The sequence below is a fragment of the Pantherophis guttatus genome, chromosome 1 (genome assembly GCF_059756535.1).
Source record: "Pantherophis guttatus breed Tessera chromosome 1, ASM5975653v1, whole genome shotgun sequence".
NCBI classification, from domain to species: Eukaryota; Metazoa; Chordata; class Lepidosauria; order Squamata; family Colubridae; genus Pantherophis; species Pantherophis guttatus.
The window spans coordinates 22793264-22811465 of record NC_142063.1 but is presented as its reverse complement, the minus strand read 5'-3'; the positions used below and the strand labels follow the sequence as shown (position 1 = coordinate 22811465).

General features: G+C 44.1%; 1 protein-coding gene across 3 annotated transcripts in view; it reads right to left on the bottom strand.

The window, feature by feature from the left end:
• Window positions 1–13: 13 nt before the first annotated feature.
• CPAMD8 (C3 and PZP like alpha-2-macroglobulin domain containing 8) overlaps window positions 14–18202 on the bottom strand; it is a 65712-nt gene continuing 47523 nt past the window's right edge. For 2 of the 3 annotated variants that reach the window (XM_034437559.3, XM_034437560.3), the window contains 14 exons: window positions 16125–16290; window positions 14541–14627; window positions 12988–13124; window positions 11415–11570; window positions 11264–11326; window positions 10683–10921; window positions 8402–8489; window positions 6299–6373; window positions 5103–5208; window positions 4905–5015; window positions 3569–3781; window positions 3377–3454; window positions 1425–1591; window positions 14–1312 (listed from right to left, as the gene is read on the bottom strand). In XM_034437559.3, the coding sequence (XP_034293450.2) occupies window positions 1428–1591; window positions 3377–3454; window positions 3569–3781; window positions 4905–5015; window positions 5103–5208; window positions 6299–6373; window positions 8402–8489; window positions 10683–10921; window positions 11264–11326; window positions 11415–11570; window positions 12988–13124; window positions 14541–14627; window positions 16125–16290 (1683 nt within the window). In that variant the 3' untranslated portion in view covers window positions 14–1312; window positions 1425–1427. The remainder of the gene's footprint in view (window positions 1313–1424; window positions 1592–3376; window positions 3455–3568; window positions 3782–4904; window positions 5016–5102; window positions 5209–6298; window positions 6374–8401; window positions 8490–10682; window positions 10922–11263; window positions 11327–11414; window positions 11571–12987; window positions 13125–14540; window positions 14628–16124; window positions 16291–18202) is intronic. The other variant, XM_060694131.2, reaches the window with a different exon arrangement.

The window sequence follows — 18202 nt, the reverse complement described above, 5'->3', positions numbered from 1 at the left end:
AAGGAGTCACAACTGTTTTAAAAATCGATTTTTAATAAAATATTTTATCAATATCTAAATCAAACTTCTTCTCCCATCCCACCCAACCCAACCACTGGATGTTCCAATTCACTAAAGAATTGTGCTGAACCATAAAAGCAAACTGTACCCCTGCAATGCCTAAGCAAGTGGGGAACAGGCTGTTCTACTGAGCACTTGGAATGAACAAACAGGTATCTGCCTAGATGTACAGTGGGCAAGAACAGGTAAGCCCAATGAGCAGAGATAGAAATATGTCAAGCTTGGGGTCACCACATCAACCTGGTTCCATTTGACAATAATTTGGGGTAAATAAAAATGTTTGTTTTACAATAAATATTGGGTACAGCCTATATTTTTGCATATGGTTCATCAAGGCTGGCATATCTGCATTGCGGAAGAACCGGGGCTGGCAGTAGTAGTTCTCGAACTTCAATTCCCTTAGAAAATATTCTCTGACCTCCTTCAAATTTATAAATAGCTTATTTTGCCATCAGTCACGGATGACGTAAAACAGGAGGGGAAGCTGTAGCTGCGGATGTTTGCAAACTACAAATCCTGGAATTCATCAGCTCTAGCCAAGTTGGCTTGGGAGTGTAGAGTTTGCAATTAGCAACATCTGGAAAGCTACGTGTTTACCATCCATGGTTGAGAGGTTTAGAGGGGGAAGAAGGTAGAAGTGGACCAGCTCCAGTGCTTTGGAAAATATGAGGTGGACACATGCTTTTCTTTCCATACAATGAAGGATAACTGGGAAGGGAAGATAAGGTGAGACTGGAAAGCCAATTCCTATCCCACCAACACCATCCTTTGAACAGAGGAAACCTGTTCTGTCCAAGCTCTTCTTCCAACCTCCAGGCTAAGCGGGGTGTGTGTGTGTGTGTGTGTGTGTGTGTGTGTGTGTGTGTGTGTGACAGAGGGGTGCAGTAATATGATGCACAAAACAAATGATCTGGAGCTCTTGTGCTTTGGTTGCTATGGGGTTGCCTGGGTCATAGAGATCAACGGTGCCATCCTTTCTCCACTCACAACTAGGGCAGAGTTGGTTGGAAGACAAGAGTCAATTTGAATGATGGTCCTCTGGGGATGAGCAACTCCAAAAGAGAGTCTGGATTCCAGCTTGCCCTACGTAGCTTGTGCAACACAAGTGGGAAAGCGGCAAGGAGGCTACCGTGAGAGCCATGGGTAGGGCAAGACAGAGTTCCATCTTCCTTTGTCAGCAAGACACAGAACAATCGAACGGCCTGGATCCCTTGTGGAGTTTGGCTCTGTTAGACTGAAAGGAAGGAGCTTTCTACAGAAAAAAACAGAAAACATGAAAGGAGGAAAAAGAGAAAACTGTGAGGAGGAAAGGGAGCAAAGAACTACCAGGCCTCCCACCCCCAAGGCCACATTGAACCTCTCACCATTCACTTCCCAGTGATCACAGCAGCTCCCGGGTATCTGCCGTTATCTTGCGCCTCTGTGCCGCTTGCTGTTGTCAGTTCAAAAGCGTCTCCTTCAGAAGTGTAAGGGTCTGCCTCGTATTCATAGGAGTAGTAGGAGAAGTCCAACTGAAGGGTGGGACTTTCATCTGTGAGGTACATTAAAAGGAGGTTCAAGAAAATGGAGAAAAAGTAGATTAAGTTCAGGAGGGACAACAGTTTCTAATTCCAGTCAGTCCTCGATTTCTTTACATCATTAAGAAACATCCCTAAAGTTAACCACAGTAATCTAAAGATGGAGGGAGTTTTCTCGCTTGCTTATTACTCACAACACCACAAACATTTCTTGATCACAGAGGTTGACTTCCTCCTTGGCTCCTGAGGTTGACTTCATCTTGCTGAAGCCCAAGAATAAGGTAAGCTCAGCATCTGTACCCAAACTGGTGTCAAAGTAAGGCCTCCCACCTTGTTCCAATGCCATGTACAGGTAGTCCTCGACTTACAGATCGTAATTGAGCTCAAAATTTCTGTTGCTAAGCAAGACATTTGTTAAGTGAGTTTTGTTTCGTTTTACGACCTTTCTTGACACAGTTGTTAACTGAGTCCCAGCAGCTGTTTAAGGAGTCACATGGTCGTTAAGTGAATCTGGCTTCCCCATTGACTTTGCTGGACAGAAGGTCGCACAAAGTGACCACATGGCCCCAGGATCCCGCAACCGTCATAAATATGAACCAGTTGCCAAATGTCTAAATTTTAATCCCATGACCGTAGGGATGCTGCAACGGTCATAAATGTGAAAAATGGTCATGTCCAGGGGTGGTTCTAATTTTTTTACTACTGGTTCTGTGGGCGTGGCTTATTTTGTGGGTGTGGCTTGGAGGTCATGTGACTAGGTGGGTGTGGCTAGCTGGTCAGAGTCATTTCTGGAAAGTCCTCGCACTTACGACCCAACTCATTTGTTCGCTTTTAACACTGATCAGCTGTAGGATGGCCCTTTGAAGCCCCGCGGCAAGAGTTTAAACAGTTTTTTTCCCTCTAGTCATCAGCTGGGACGCAGGAGGCAGCAATAGATAGGGGGTGAAGCCAAATAAAAGGTAAGAATAACGCGGGGGTGGGTGGGGTGCGGGAGGGCAGAACCGGTTCGGTGATGTCATATCGTCACCGCTACCGGCTCGGGAGAACCGGGCTGAACCGGGAGGAACCCACCACTGACCCAACATATCATTGGGGGACGTTTTGCAGATGGCTTGAGCCATCTGTTTATGCATCTATCAAAACTTGATATTTCCTCCAAACCTACAAGACATCTAACATGGAGATGGGGTCTGCAAAAAACAGGAGAAATTCTTCTACTACTGGATAACAACGCCATCCTATCAAACAGCTGTCTGGCAGATGTTTCAGGGAGGTTGGGAGCTGCCAATAAAGGAGGAGGACCTAAATCAGGGATAATATAACAGAACCAAGAGGTTGCCAGAGTGTCTTTCTCCTATATTGGTGTAACTAGAGGTATCCAATTCCTGCAATAGTGCCATAATCAAATATTTTTCCCCCACCAACTTGTAATGTTCTGAAGGGAGAAGGTAAAAAAGGTAAGAGGCTCAGCCAATTATTTTGCTTATCATATGCTCTAAATTTATCAACAATATAACATCATTCTGCTTAGGCTTGGAACTTGTGCAATAGAGTCAGGAGAGGGAACAACTAAATATATTCATGCCACTACAGTTTCCTGCAGATTCAAGGATGGGCAGACAGAATTTTAATTCACTTTTGAAGTAAGGCCCAGAGAAAGGCTACTCTGGAGCAATCCCTCCCTCTTGTGAAGTGCTTGCTAACCACATAAAATCGGGAAAGGATGGGGCAATTGTGGAAAAAAGTCAGGGCCAGAGCCCCATTGCATAAAGAGTAATACTTGGAGCTTATCTTCCTACCTGTGGGTGTCTGTGGTTTCCTATTAGGAAATGTGAGGCTGTGAAAGTGCTTTTCTTTCTCTTCTGGAGGGTTCTTAGCTGCAGAAAAGAAGCAAAAGGGTGACTGCGGCAAAGCCTCTCGGGGAACTCCCGCACAACCACTGTTTCTTCCATGTTCTTGGCCAGTTTTGGTGGTAGCCATGCAAAACTTACCCACCACACATTGTGCCATGAGGACCTGCTCGATCTGGGTGCTGTTTCTGCAGGCAGCCACCTCCATTTGACAGTGGTTCTGATAGATAAGGCCATCTGAGCCACACACCAGCTCCCCGTCGTAGCCACAGTCACGGGAACACATGCACTGCTCAAAATAGCCATCCTCTAAGCAACCAAAGATGCTGTTGCAAGGACCGGTGTGTACAAAACCTGCAGAAATAGCCAAGAGGGGTTAGAAGTGCACTGGGGGGATTGCAAAACTCTCAGCGGCTTGTACTGTTAAAGGCAGAGTAAGGATCATGAGCTCCCGCAGCTAATTACAGGTAGTCCTCAACTTACAACAGTTCATTTATTGACCATTTGAATTTACAACCCCACTGAAAAAAGTGACTTATGACCATTTTTCACGCTTGTGACTGTTGCAGCATCCCCATGGTCACATGATTTGCATTCGGATGCTTGACAAGTGACTCCCATTTGTGATGGTTGCAGTGTCCTGGAATTATGGGATCCCCATTTGCGACCTTCTGACAAGCAAAGTCAATGGGGAAACCAGATTCACTTAACAACCGTGTTTCTAATTTAATGATTCGCTGTGATTCACTTAACAAATGTGGCCAGGAAATCCTGTTACCCTTTCTATCTCTTCTTTTTGGCTTTTAGTCATATTTTTAGCTATCTTTGTTTTAGCTGTATTTATTTTAAAACCAGATACTTGTCCATATAAGTTAATTATATCCATCAAGGCTGTAATCGATTGTACTGGTCGGGCTAAGGTAACAAATTAATTAATAATAACTTTATTGTAATAATAACTTTATTGTCATTGTATGTGTATACACAGTATACCCATACAACGAAATTCACTTAACACCCAAAGACCAGGCCCAACACACATAACAATCCACAAACACACCCCCACCCACCACAATTCTCCACCCCTAAATCACCCAAACATCCACACAACAGACCAAGTAATGCTGTCTAACAGCTCACTGATGGTGGCCCTTTAGTTCATTGTTGAGTGCAATTATAGCTCTGGGATAAAAACTATTAAGAAAACGTGTGGTCCGAGTTTTAATTGTTCTATATCATTTCTCACTCAGCAACATAAATTTTGGGCTCAATTGTGGCCGTATGTTTGAGGACTACCTGTACGTGCTGCCTGAAAACTGTTTCACACTCCTGGGGAAAGATTCCCAGACTGGTGTGGGACGAAGCCACCCAAACTCATCTTGTGTTGCGGGAAGGAACGAAAAGAAAGAAGGATGGCATGGAGAAAGAAAACGAATGATGTGTAGCCATCCTCTTTCTCATTAGCCGCAGGACTCACCAAACCAGTGGCTGGCCATACTCTCTACCTCGTTGCACATGGGACCATCGCAGAGCTCACGGGACAGAGGACTGGATTCGCTGACATTGTAGAAACGGGTGGCTTCAAAAGCTGCAGAGCAGGAGGGAGGAAAGGCAGGTTGTCAGGGTTGGCTTGGCTGCCCAGGCTCAAGGCATGGCTATGGAGACACATACCTACCTGGCTCATAGTAGTCATACACCTTGATGGGCAAAGGAGCTGTCTTCCCCACAATGTATTCCCGGAAGGCCATAAACTTGACACAGGTCATACACTGGCTTGGAATCTGCAGATGCGATTTAACCAGTGGTGAAATGTAAAATTTGTTACTACCGGTTCTGTGGGTATGGCTTGGTGGTGGTGAGGTAATATGACTGAGTGGGCGTGGCCAACTATTTTTTTTTAAAAAAACTTTTAAAACCATTTTTTCTACAATCGGCTGAAGAGGTTATAAAAAAATGCTTTTAAAGCCTCTGATGACCCCTGCTGACTTGCCTGATCAGCAGAGGCTTTTCTTCCTTTTAAGAACATTTTTTCTACAATCTCTTCAGCCGAAGCGGTTGTAGAAAAAATGCTTTTAAAAGCCTCTGGTGATCCCAGCTGAGCCACGCGATCATCAGAGGCTTTTTTTTTTTACTTTTAAAAGCATTTTTTCTGCCAAAGAGGTTGTAGAAAAAATGCTTTTAAAAATTAAAAAAAAGCCTCTGATGATTGCGCGGCTCAGCTGGGCAATGGGGAGGGGCAGAGATTTTTGCTACCTGTTCTCTGAACCACCCGCCTCCATCACTACAGGATCGGGCGATCCGGTCCAAACCGGGAGCATTTCACCCCTGGATTTAACTCTGTGAGGTCTTGAGTCAAGAGGGTTGGGGAGCGCGCCCCCTCCAACAGCAGCACCATTTAAGGGAAAGCATTAGAAGAAAGTATTGATCCCCAGAACATTTCTAATTCAGAAAGGGGACTGAAGAAAAAGGATGAATTGCAGAGAGGTATTTTAGATTTTGTTAGCAAATGGATTCCTGTATTTGGAGCCAGGGATAAGCCATTGTTCCAGTTTTTATCATGAGGTGGGTAAGGGGTTCTTGAAGTTATCAATACGCAAAGGGACTAAAACTGGTATATCCTGAAAAATCCAGTTCTCTAATTCTAAGACTCCTTGGGTCTTCGTACACTAAGATGAACCCAAGGGAAGGGACAGCAAAAGAATGTATCAAGAATCATGAACATCTCAGCTCTTAACAAAAAGAACCATCATCCTTTTCTTTTTTCCCATTTATGGGTAAAGGAGAGATCTGTAGTTTAATGCTTGCTTCGGATGAGCAGGAGAGGATCAACCAGATCACGTTTTGTGAGGACGGTGATAAATTGAGTCTTACCTCATCAAAATAGAAAAGGACCTTCCTGCCATCCACCTCGTATCTCTTCAGACCAATTTGTTTGTTTGTGAGTAGCTGGAAAGAAAGCACAGGGCTTGGCTTAACGTTTTCATCCCTGATGTTCATTTTGAATCTCTCTCATTTCTCTAAAGGACATGAAATGTCCGAGTGTCCGCAGGCAGGTCAGGAAAATCAAAATGGTGGCTACAAGCCTGGTATCGAAGCACTGCCTTGCATTTAAAAAGCCTTTGAATACATGATAGTTGCTGCTGTTTTAAAGTTTTCTTTTTACCCCTTCCCTGTGGACATCCGTTACACACACTCATTTCTGAACAGACTTCACACCTTTCTGCCTTCACGAGGGGTCACATTTCCTCAGGAAAAGCAATAGCAATAGCATTTAAGACTTACTCTGTTTCCCCCAAAATAAGACATCCCCTGATAATAAGCCCAATCAGGCTTTTGAGTGCATGGCAATAAGGCCAAGCGCTTATTTCAGGGTTCAAAAATATATAAGATAGGGTCTTATTTTCGGGGAAACATGGTACATACCGCTTCATAGTGCTTTACAGCCCTCTCTAAGTGGTTTACAGAGTAAGCCTATTGCCCCCAACAATCTGGGTCCTCATTTTACCAACCTGAGTCAACCTTGAGCCTGGTGAGATTCGATCTGCCAAACTGCTGGCAGCTGGTGATCAGCAAAGTAGCCTGCAGTAATGCACTCTAACCACTGCATCACCATGGCTCATTTATTGGAATAATTTATTGGATGCCACAAGGAAGAAAGCAGGAAGAGGGGGGCCAGAAAAATGTAGATAACTTCACCCCTCTGTGTTTGAAATATCCAATTTTGCTCTTTTACCCTCTTATCTCTCTATCTGTCCCCAAGTTGCCTGTCCAGAAGGGAGAGAGAGAGTTTTCAACAAAGGTATGAAATAGTCAGTTAGATGAAAGTTTGAAATCTGGCTCAAGGCTGCATAAAATTCATCTAAAGATTATATCCCAAGAATTACAGGTATTTTGCCCTGGCTATACTGTATTATCTTCCTTATTTGACTAAAGTAAACTGTGCAGTAGGATATTGCTTTGAAGAATTTAAAATCAAAACAATTTGAACAGTAGCTCTAGAAAGTTCAATGTAACAGATGAATAAATGATTTAATCTAAAAGAATGTGGATTCCCTTTGCCAAGTATGTTAATTGGGCCCAAGACAATTTCTACCGAATAGTCATATTTCTGAAAGATAAAAACATTGGTTGCATCATCCCTATCCACCAGACTGAAAGTAGTCATAGCAAGCAAACTGGCAAACTAAGAACTGCACATTTTTGAAATTGTTATATATATCTTCAATGAAGTGAAATAAGAACATTTTTAAAAAAAGGAATGAAAAAAAAAACATGTGGCAAGAAATGAGATAAGAGCCAACAAGGTTAGAGCAAGTGCTTGCATGCACAGGAAGAGCAGATTTCAGCCATCGAGCCCCTAAAGTGGTCGATGGACATCCAGAACTTTTTATTTTAATTATTTTATTGGATAAATGGGAAGGGAGCAAATCACACAATGAATTTATCTGAGGCTCCTATTTAGAGATGTTCAACTTTTTCTGGAGTGTGGATCACATTAGCCTACTATGACATATTGGAGGCTGTACCCCAGAAGGTAGTGGGTGTGGCTAGGACAAGAACAAAGTCTAATTTCAACTCATTTATATTTAATTAAAATGCACTCTAACTAGTATAAAACCATAATCTTCCAATTATGTTTTTCTTTTCTGTCCCATTAAAAATTAACACTTTAGGAAGCTTTCCAGTACTACAGCCCACACATCAGTGGAATCTCAGATTGGGCTCTTCTTATATAATTCCACCGAAGGGAAAAGAGCCTTCTATCTGACTTCATCTGCCTCCCTATTTTGTGTTTATCAATATCCTTTCCAGCTTTGCTTCTGTTAAAGTGGAACCCAAATTCTTCATACAGAAGGAACTCAAGCCTAATCAAATCTATTCTTTAACATCGTACAGAACTCTAAAAGGGCATGACGGTGTGGAACATCCATAGGCTTGAAAAGACAAAAATGGAAGATTGGTGGAAAGACTCACCTTTTCTAGGTTTTCGATGTCAGCTCGGAAACCTGAGAACAAAGGTACCTCCAGGACTGCCATGTTGGAGGAGCCAGAGTGAAGCCACCTTCTCAGGACAACAAACCCGAAGGAAAGGGAAAAGAGAAATAATTAACAAATTACTGAATTAAGTCCTTCCAACTATTTGGATGACAGTGTGTGTGTGTATGTGTGTGTCATGTACAGTGTATCTCTGGGGAGATGCTAATCCAGAGCAGGGGTCACCAACCTTTTGGACCTCAGGGACCACTAAGTTCACAATTTTAAATCCCGTGAACCACTAATATGATCTGCCTAATGACTGGCTGGGTGGGCGTGGCTAGGTGAGCATGTGACTGGGTGAGCATGGCCAACTCCTCGCCTCCCCGCCCGGGCTCCTTAGGGCCCCAACAGGAAGCAGTTGTTGGAGCTAAGCAGCCATCACCAGAAAGAGTTGACAAAACAGATAAGTTCAAATTGGATCTGACCGAGAAGAAGGCTCAGCAGAAGCACCTCACTGAGGACTACGAGCATAGGCTTTCCAAGTAGAGGGAAGACTTGTGGGAATGCAAGGCCTGGAGGCTCAGCAGGCTGAAATGGTCAGCCAGTTCCAGGCCACGATGCAGTCCCACTGGAGCAAGCCCCTTCGGCTCTTCACCAGCAGCAGCACTTCCCTCCAGTCTTCACCCAAAGCCCCGCACCAGGAGGCCGAAGCAGACCCCAAATTGGAATTTCTGCCCGCCTCTGATCCACACAAAAAAACCCCGAAGGGAGAGACTCTCTGCAGCAACACAAACATTTATTGCACGTATCCATCCCAGGGGCCGTAGTTTGAGGACCCCTAATTTAGTGCAATATTAAAAACGCAAATTATTTTTCTGCGGACCACCAAAATTTTCTCGTGGGCCACCAGTGGTCCACGGACCACCAGTTGGTGACTGCTGATCCAGAGGACAAGGGCTGCAACAGCAAAATTCTGGCAGATGATATTGTTTAATTGAGGGGACCAGGAAGAAGCTGACTCGGCCAGATCTTACCAGGTTGGTAGCAACCATGGGAGACTGACTATATCTCATTAAGTAGGCCCTATGCCATGCAGGGTTTCAAAGGTGGCCACCTGCACCTTGAATTATACTCAGAAGCCAACTGGTAACCATGCAACTCACAGAGCAGGTATGTTGGCATGGAACAGACTACCCATGCCTGTTCCTGCTTCTGAATGGTTTTCAAGATAGTTCATGCAAGGCACATTGCAAGAATCCTTTCATGAAGTGACCAAGGCATGACTGAATGAAAGAAGGATCTCCCGGTCTAAGAAAGAAACCAACTGGTGCACAAGATGAATCTATATGAAGGCTTCCCTGGACATAGCTGCCATCTGTTATTTTTAAGTAGGAGCTATAAATCCAGAATCCCAGATTGGGCACTAGACCCAAATGGGAGAATGCAACCTCATTCAAGACTAGAGATGAAAGGTTTCCAGCAAGAAGAGGCTCAAATACTCATAGCCAGAACTGAGGGAATAGGGCCAAATGGCTGCTTCCTAAATTTCCTTAAAATTATTAGCAGCATTAATGGAAAAAGAAGATGGATAGTCCAGTTCACAAACATTTATATTCTTCGAAGGACAAAGGAAGCCAGCAAACATGAGGTTGACCTGACTGGAGGTACTGATCACTGAACAGGAATATCCCTACTCTTAGAAGGATGGGAGAGGTAACTTACTTTCCCTACTCCTTCCTTTGCTGAAGCTTTTCTGGAATCCCCCTTCAAAGCCAATCAATTCAGACCATATTGTGAAGCAGGCCAGATCTAGTAACTGTATTCATCCTACATGCTAAGTTCGTTAGTTTAGAGTTGGTTGGTTGAGTTCTGGCCTGATATACTGTCCCAACCCAACCCATCTAATTGGGTTTATGGTTTCATGTGTTGTGCAAACCCAGAAAATGGCTTAATTTACTAGCCAAGAAAAAGATGTTCTATGAACGCAAGTTGTTCTCCTTAAAGACTGTACTAGGAACATATACAAATCAGGACAATAATATTCTATTTTCTGATCAACTCAGGTTTTAACCTTTAAGACATCTTGAACTATAGACACAAATCGATGAGAATGTAAGCAGACGGTGGTGATAAGAAAAGACAACTAGATCTTGTCTTCTCATTTGACTTCTTTGGTCTCAAAAGCAGAATGTAACAACTGTTCTTCTCCCTTGTGAGGCTGAAGCTTGGGGCCACCAGCGGAGGCTACACATAGGACTACTGACTTGGTGAGTCTCACCTCATGCACACCTCCACCATCACTTTGTATTCCTGATGGTCCTGATCGGAGGCAGGATCATCATCATCACCCAGAACCCGGTCCCGACGTGGGGCCCCTGAACGATTTTCCTCTGCAGAGACGAGCTTAGGTAGGCGTGGGGCTCGACGGTGCCTCTTCAATTTGGGCTCTTGTAGGTTCACCAGAAGCTGGAAAGCTGGTTTAGCCACAGGATCAGGGATATTGTAGGAAACATCAATCTGGCCAATATAAGGAGAAAGCACTGCATCTGCATCTTCCCATGAGAAACAGGCAGTCAAGAAGTATAAATACTTTATTATTTTGTTAAATATTTACAATGTTTTTATAATTTATTAAAAAATTAATCCTAAATTATTCTGATTTTAAAGTGTAATTTTACTGATGATATTATACACCACCCTGTGTATAATAGAGAGAAGGGCGGTTAAGAAATATGAAGGAAGGAAGGAAGGAAGGAAGGAAGGAAGGAAGGAAGGAAGGAAGGAAGGAAGGAAGGAAGGAAGGAAGGAAGAAAACAGACTTGATGCTCAGGAATGGGACTAGCACTTAACGTTTCTCACCTGCAGGAGGCAGCAGCCTTCCCCCTTGGCACTCACAAATAACCCTGTGGGAATGGAGGGGATCTGTAGAGAAAATAGGGTTTAATTTGAATGTAAACAAGCATACATAGAGGATTCCGGGAATGAAACAAAAAGGGAGAGGTCCTTTTACCACAGCAGTCTGAAGGCGCTTTTTGTTGGCTTTGTTTAACTCAAAGGTTTCTTGGTAGTCCAGGTTGGTAGAGGCCAGTGAAATGGTGAGGTTGACACCCGCAATGTAAGACAGGATAGCATATTCAGCCAGAGCTTGGAGGGCCACACAAGTATCCTGTCATTCAGAAAAATGGGAGAGGGAAAAAAATAGCTAAAAAACCAATCCCAAATGAATATCACATGCAGCTACTTTGCACTTTACTCTCTTTACCATTCCATCCTCCTGTCTGCTACACAGGAGCAGGTATTTATCTTATCTTTTCAAACTTGGCAAATTTAAGATGCGTGGATTTCAACTCCCAGAATTTCCTAGCCAGCCATCAGAAAACCATTATTTTGTTCAGAAATTAAACAACATTCCTGAGGAGCCTGGCTTTGGCCTTCTTTTTCAAAGGTATCACACACCAAGTTACCCCTCACGAAGACCAAAAGTTTCCTTGTGGCCTAGGTTTATGTCAGTGTAGGCCATATTTTTCAGCTAATAGGAATATTTGGCCATTTGAAAGCAGGCATAGTTGCTCTGAAGACAGATGATTTACTCAGCAAAGAGCTGCCACTGAATACACAACTTATCACAAGTCATTTATCCAAAGACAAACTGGTGGGATTGCTCCATACTGGGCCAAAGTTCTTGACCATCACAGCTTATATTTGGTTTTGTTTATTTCTGGGCAAGTAAAGACACTTTCCAAACGAAGTATTGACTACAGATGTCTAGGATATTTATTTTCTATTTTCTGTCAGACTCATGCTGGGCCCAGAAGTGTTCCTGCAAATAAAAATAATGGCAAAAGCAACACTATATTTTCCATCAAGCCAGTTTTCTACATGTAAAAAAAAATAATTTATGTTGAAATGGAAGTCTGGTATATGCCAAAGATGAAGATTGTGCACACACATGAGATTATTACCATGGCTCTCTAGACCAATATTTGTTAGTCCTTAAGTATCACAATACTCTTCACTGTATGAGCTACAAAAGATATAATACAGTGAAGCTGGCCGCATCTATAGAAGAGATACTATCTTATAGTCCTTCTCAAACAGGAAAAACAGAGCAAGAAGTTGTACATAAACTGCTGCTCATCAGATACAATGTAAAATTTATGCTTGATCCTTCTGCAGATAAAGCACAACAGAATTTCAACTAAAAACCAATAACACAATTGCCTGAGTCTAAACCCGCAACTCAGTGTTGTTCATATAGATCAGTAGTGGAGACTTAGTATTTTGAAAACAGAGGGTTAATGTAATCAGGACTCTTGAGAATTTTAGGATTCAAGCAAAATGTATAAGCATTCTGGGCTGCTAGCAATATCGCTGGAGAGATGATGGAAGGCAGTGCATTTTCTAATCCTTATATATAAAAAAACCCCCACACAAATAACAAAAAAATGCCAAGAAGTCTTCTCCAGTCTCTAAGGAAATGAAAGTCAGGTAGGTAATGAACCCTGGAATGTCTTCATTTCTTCTTGGCTCACTAAAGCATTTTCTGGTTAGAGGCAGAACTACCTGCCCCTGTGAAAACTCACCTGGGTCGATGAGAAACCACCCAGTGCATTCCTCTGCTGAGATAGCCACTTGACCACAGGCAGTGCAGATGCTACATCTCCCAGCACAGTATACGTCAGCAGGGCATAGGCTGTCATTTCAACTTCAGCAGATACGACTGAAAGAGAGAGAGAGAGGGAGAGGTGGCAGCAGGGATGAAATCCAGCAGGTTCTAACAGGTTCTGGAGAACCGGTAGCAGAAATTTTGAGTAGTTCGGAGTACCGGCAAATAGCACCTCTGGCTGGTACCACAGTGGGGTGGGAATGGAGATTTTGCAGTATCCTTCCCCTGCCACACCCACCAAGCCAAGCCCTCAGAACCAGTAGGGAAAAATTTTGAATTTCACCCCTGGGTGGCAGAATGGGGCATTTCACAGCTCAGTAGTAGAAGGTGCTGTTGGCATTCCTTAGTTCTTCCAAATAAAACCGCTCCCCTTTCAGATCCTCTTCTTTTGGCTCAGCCACAGTCTCCTCTCAGGTTTCCCATACGGCTTTTCAATCCAGCAGCACAGGAGTAATTTAGATGGGCTCCCCTCTTCTCAAAGAGTAGGTCAGTCACCGTCTTTGAGATCAGTTATGGTAGGGGGGAAAAACACTTCCAACCAGAGACAGCACCGACCCTCAACTCCACCTCCCCACCAACGGTTCACTTCCCAATGACCCTGACCTGATGTAACCTCCCTATCACAGGGCCCATCAAGACTCTCACTGATGATTCACACCTGACCCATCACAAGACCCTTACTTGACACACCCACACCTAAAGCCCTTAGAAGAACACTGACATCCCCTAGACCAGAGGTGTCAAACTTGCGGCCTGTGGGCTGGGTGCATCACGCACTCACCACACCCAGTTTAGCGAAGGGGGGGGGGAAATTGTGATATGTCACGTGACGATGCCGTGACGATGCGAGTTTGACACCTCTGCCCAAAACTCTGCTGAAGATGTTACCTAGCCTGTTAACAAAATGTTTGGAAACCAACCATAAGCTCCGAGAACGAACCCTCATCCTACACCTGAGCTACAGATATTCGCCACTATTGCAAAAAAAAATCCCATTCCTCAGGATTCCTATAATTCTCTAGATCAGGGGTGTCAAACTCAAGGCCCGGGGGCTGGATCTGGCCCGCGGGGTCACCTGGAAACAGAGAATGACTGGCCCGTGGCGCTTCTGCCAGCGAAAACGGAGCTCACGAGGGCCAGGGGCGGCCCTCCTGAGCTCTGTTTTTGCTGGCAGAGAGTTGCAGGAGGCCGTGGCAGCCAAAAATGGAGCTCGGGAGCCCGTTTTCACTGGCAGAGCACTCGGGCCACCGACATGAGTGACATTGAGCTGGCCATGCCCACCCCGGCCCCCCGAGGTCAAATACCAACCCTAATGCGGCCCTCAATGAAATTGAGTTTGACACCCCTGCTCTAGATGAACTGCTGTTTTCCCCTCTCACTCCTAGCTGCAGTTCCAAAGTTAAGGTTATCCTGCGGCAAGATCGACGGCCAATAAATTTTACAATAAAATAATAATAAATAATAAATTACCTGATTGGGAGAGGCCATCACTGAATCCCATGAATGTATCTTCACCAGTAGCAAGAGTTCCCATTATATTCCAGTGTGTGAAGCCATCTGAAAGAGAAAAGGAGATAGATGGAAGCAGACACCACAGGCAAGCTGTTGTGACTCCGGCTCCCGAGCCTGTCCTCACGGAGGAAGATGACTCTGAAAGTGATGGGGAGGAACTGACAAGGCCTCCCTCTCCAGGACCCTCCTTTCTGGCAACGCCTCAGGTTCCAGCTGAAGGCCAGGAGGAAGGCATGTCGGAGCACCCACTAATAGGGAGTGATGAAGATCAATCTTGGATTGATCCCAGGCAGCGTCGGAGGGAGAGGCGTGCGGAGCAAAGGAAGAGGTGTGGAAGGGCCAGAGATTGCTGAGTCACTGAGCCATGCCCCACAGGGGATAAAAGTGGGTGGGGTTGCTCTGCAGGCTCTGTGACAGGACAAAAACTGCATATCGTGAGCTTCGGATGGGATATCTTTCGGAATTAAGGCTTGGACTTTGTGAATGACTTCTGACTACTCTTTTGTGCCTTGTGAACTCTTGATTGCCCCAGCAATGGACTACAGATACACTGACTCCTGTTTCTAGAGGTGATAAGAAACTTGGCAGGCATTTGGAAAGAAGCTGCCAGAACTTTTATCTGCCAAAGGATTCAGGTCAGCTTATAAAAATAAATTACTGCTAGACGTCTTTTGCTCGTGTGTCTGCCTATGTGAGGTGGGGGGACAGAACACAAGCAGGCTTTCCCTTAAGAAGTCTAGTGGGTATCTAGAAGCAGTGAGATTTTGGGAGAGGGATGGAGACGAAGGAGGAGAGTGGGGAAGAGAGGCAGAGGGAAAGGGGAGGGAGACAAGGAGCAGAAGAGGGAGAGAGGAAGAGAACACAGGATCAGTAAAACATTGTTTTCTAACCATTTTACCAACAGTGGCCATAGGAGGAATTTACATTTTCTTCTATGTAAAGAAGTATTATGTTGAGTCTCACTTTTGTGTATGCATATGTATGTGTCTGCCTGCTCACCTTTCATCTTGCGTGTTTGAACATTTGCACCAGAAAATACAGAGGCGGTATACACTCCACCCAGGTTGCATAACCCAGACAGAACAAGGAGAGAAGCTCAAAATTGGGCAGTCACTAATATTCCAACCCACTACCCAATCGCGTCTCCCTTTAGATGCACCACTTAGAATTTCCCAAGGGTTTTTTAAAAATCTTTCTTAGGCCCTCTTCTCTCTCCACACCAAACTTGGTTCCATTGCATTTTGCTTTTGGACAGTTGACGCACAGACAGGATCCCACTGGTTTTACTTCATGTCTTTCCCCTGAGCTAGGAATTCCCAAGCATCTCATTCCCTTCAGCTCCCTTTAACTCCTAGCAACCAAATAGATCTTTTCCGTGAGTTTCTTTCTGCCTGAGTCACAGTTAAGATGGATAGCAACAGGCCCAACTTCTCAATGATGCCAGTGATAAGGAATCACAGGGCTCTGGGCCAATCTAAATGCATCAACAAAATGCCAAGTGAAAGTACCCTAAGACAGAGGTTATCGCTGCGGCATCTTTACCTTGTGTAATGGCTATGCCATTCATCTTCCGAAGAGCTGCTGATGCTGAAGGGCTGCGCAGGAGTGTGAGAGCATAGGTAGTCAAGACAATGGTGTAAGGGTCTTCTACGGAGTACAGGTTAGATTCTAAGAAGTGCTGTGCTTTGGTAATAGCTCCTTTTTCTTCCTAAGCCAGAAGAAGGAAGGAGGAGTGTCATGGCTGCAGGTTCAACTTGCTACAACAGCCGTATTAATCGAAGCCTTGACTGGTCAGTAGGAAATTTGTATCTTCCTCTCTCAGACACAATAGAATTACTATGTTAACCAGAAAACAGGCAGCCCTATCCCACCCCCCACCAATAACTCAGGGGGAAATTCAAAAGCCTGCATGCAGATATGAAAGAAGGGTATTCCTCACAGAGGAGGACCTAGAAACATCCCAAAGACAACAAAAGATCTTTGTTAATTTTGCCCAGTAAGTTCATCCTCTAAGAACATGGCTTTGATCAATCCTGGAAATGTATTAAGCAAGCTCAGGGTACTTCTGCTCTGCAACAGTTTTCATTCCCTAACCTGATAGATGGTTTAAACTGCCCTGTAACTATTGCCAAACTCATCCCAACAAGAGCGAGCACAGCATCCATCCATGCTCCCTCCACTGAAATGTGAAGAGAGTGCAGAATCAGCATCCATTTCACATCAAATCTACTGCCCAATCCATGTCATTACTTCATATTCGGTCTGTTCTTTGATTTTTTAAATATATATTTTTATTTAAACTTTTTCTTTAATTTATATAAGTATTCAATAAACAGTGTATTGTCTGGGTCTTTTTGCATAAACATGATAATGATAATAGCAACAATAATAATAATAGCAACAATAACAACAATAATAAAACTGGCCATTGAAACTACATGATTATGGATGAAACATGTAACAGTGATACCCATTATCATCGGGGCACTTGGTACCATGTCCAAGAATTTTATAAAATACATCAAGAAATTGCAGCTTCCTGCAATAACACCAGCAGAACTGCAAAAAACTGCACTACTTGGAACATCGTACATCTTAAGAAGGTACTTGGTTGATACCTAGGACGCTGGCAGCAACCAGTATCAACCATTAGGACCAGTCAATGGTATTTGTGATGCATTTTTGAATGTTCAATTGAATGAGTTTCATGTTTAATGAATAAAGTATATAATAATAATAATAACAACAACAACAACAACAACAACAACAACAGCAGCAGCTTACATCCTCCAATGATACCTTAACAGTTCCTAGGTCCTTGGTTAGGACTCAAGCTGCTGAGTTATTAACCAGCCTCAAAGGCTGTGAATCTCACCAACGATTATTATTATTATTATTATTATTATTATTATTAATAATAATAATAATAATAATAATAATAATAATAATAATGGCAAAGGCAAGCAAGGATAGTACCAATAGTAATAGGTGCCTTAGGTGCAGTCCCAAAACAACTGGAGCACCACTTGAACACCATAGACCCGTGATGGTGAACCTATGGCACATGGAGCGATATCTGTGGGCACGCAAGCATTGCCCTAGCTCAGCTCCAGCGCTGATTTTTGGGCCTTCTGGTCCCACTGTCCCATTGGAAGTTGGGAAACAGGCCGTTTCCGGCCTCTGGAGGGCCTCGGGGGGGGCGGGGGGGAGGCCGTTTTCCCCCTCCCCAGGCTCCAAGAAAGCCTCTGGAGGTTCAGGAGGGTGAAAAACGGGCCTACCGGGCCCACTGTGCCATTGTGTGCCAAAAGCGGGGAGAATGGGAGGGGGGTCGCACATGCATGCACGGGGGGGTGGGGCGCATTGAATTATGGGTGTGGGCACACATGCACGCGACCCTCCTACGCTCCCCCCGCTTTTGGCACGCGACAGCAAAAAGATTAGCCATCACTGCCATAGGCAATGACAAATTTGCCATCAGTCAATTGCAGAAGGTGGCTTTACTTGGAACTGCTTCCATCCTGAGACGATATCTGTAACATCATCAAACATCCAGATCCCCCTATCCCAGGTCCTTGGTAAGGACTCGATAGACAAAAAAGGTAGACAAAAATGCCAAACCC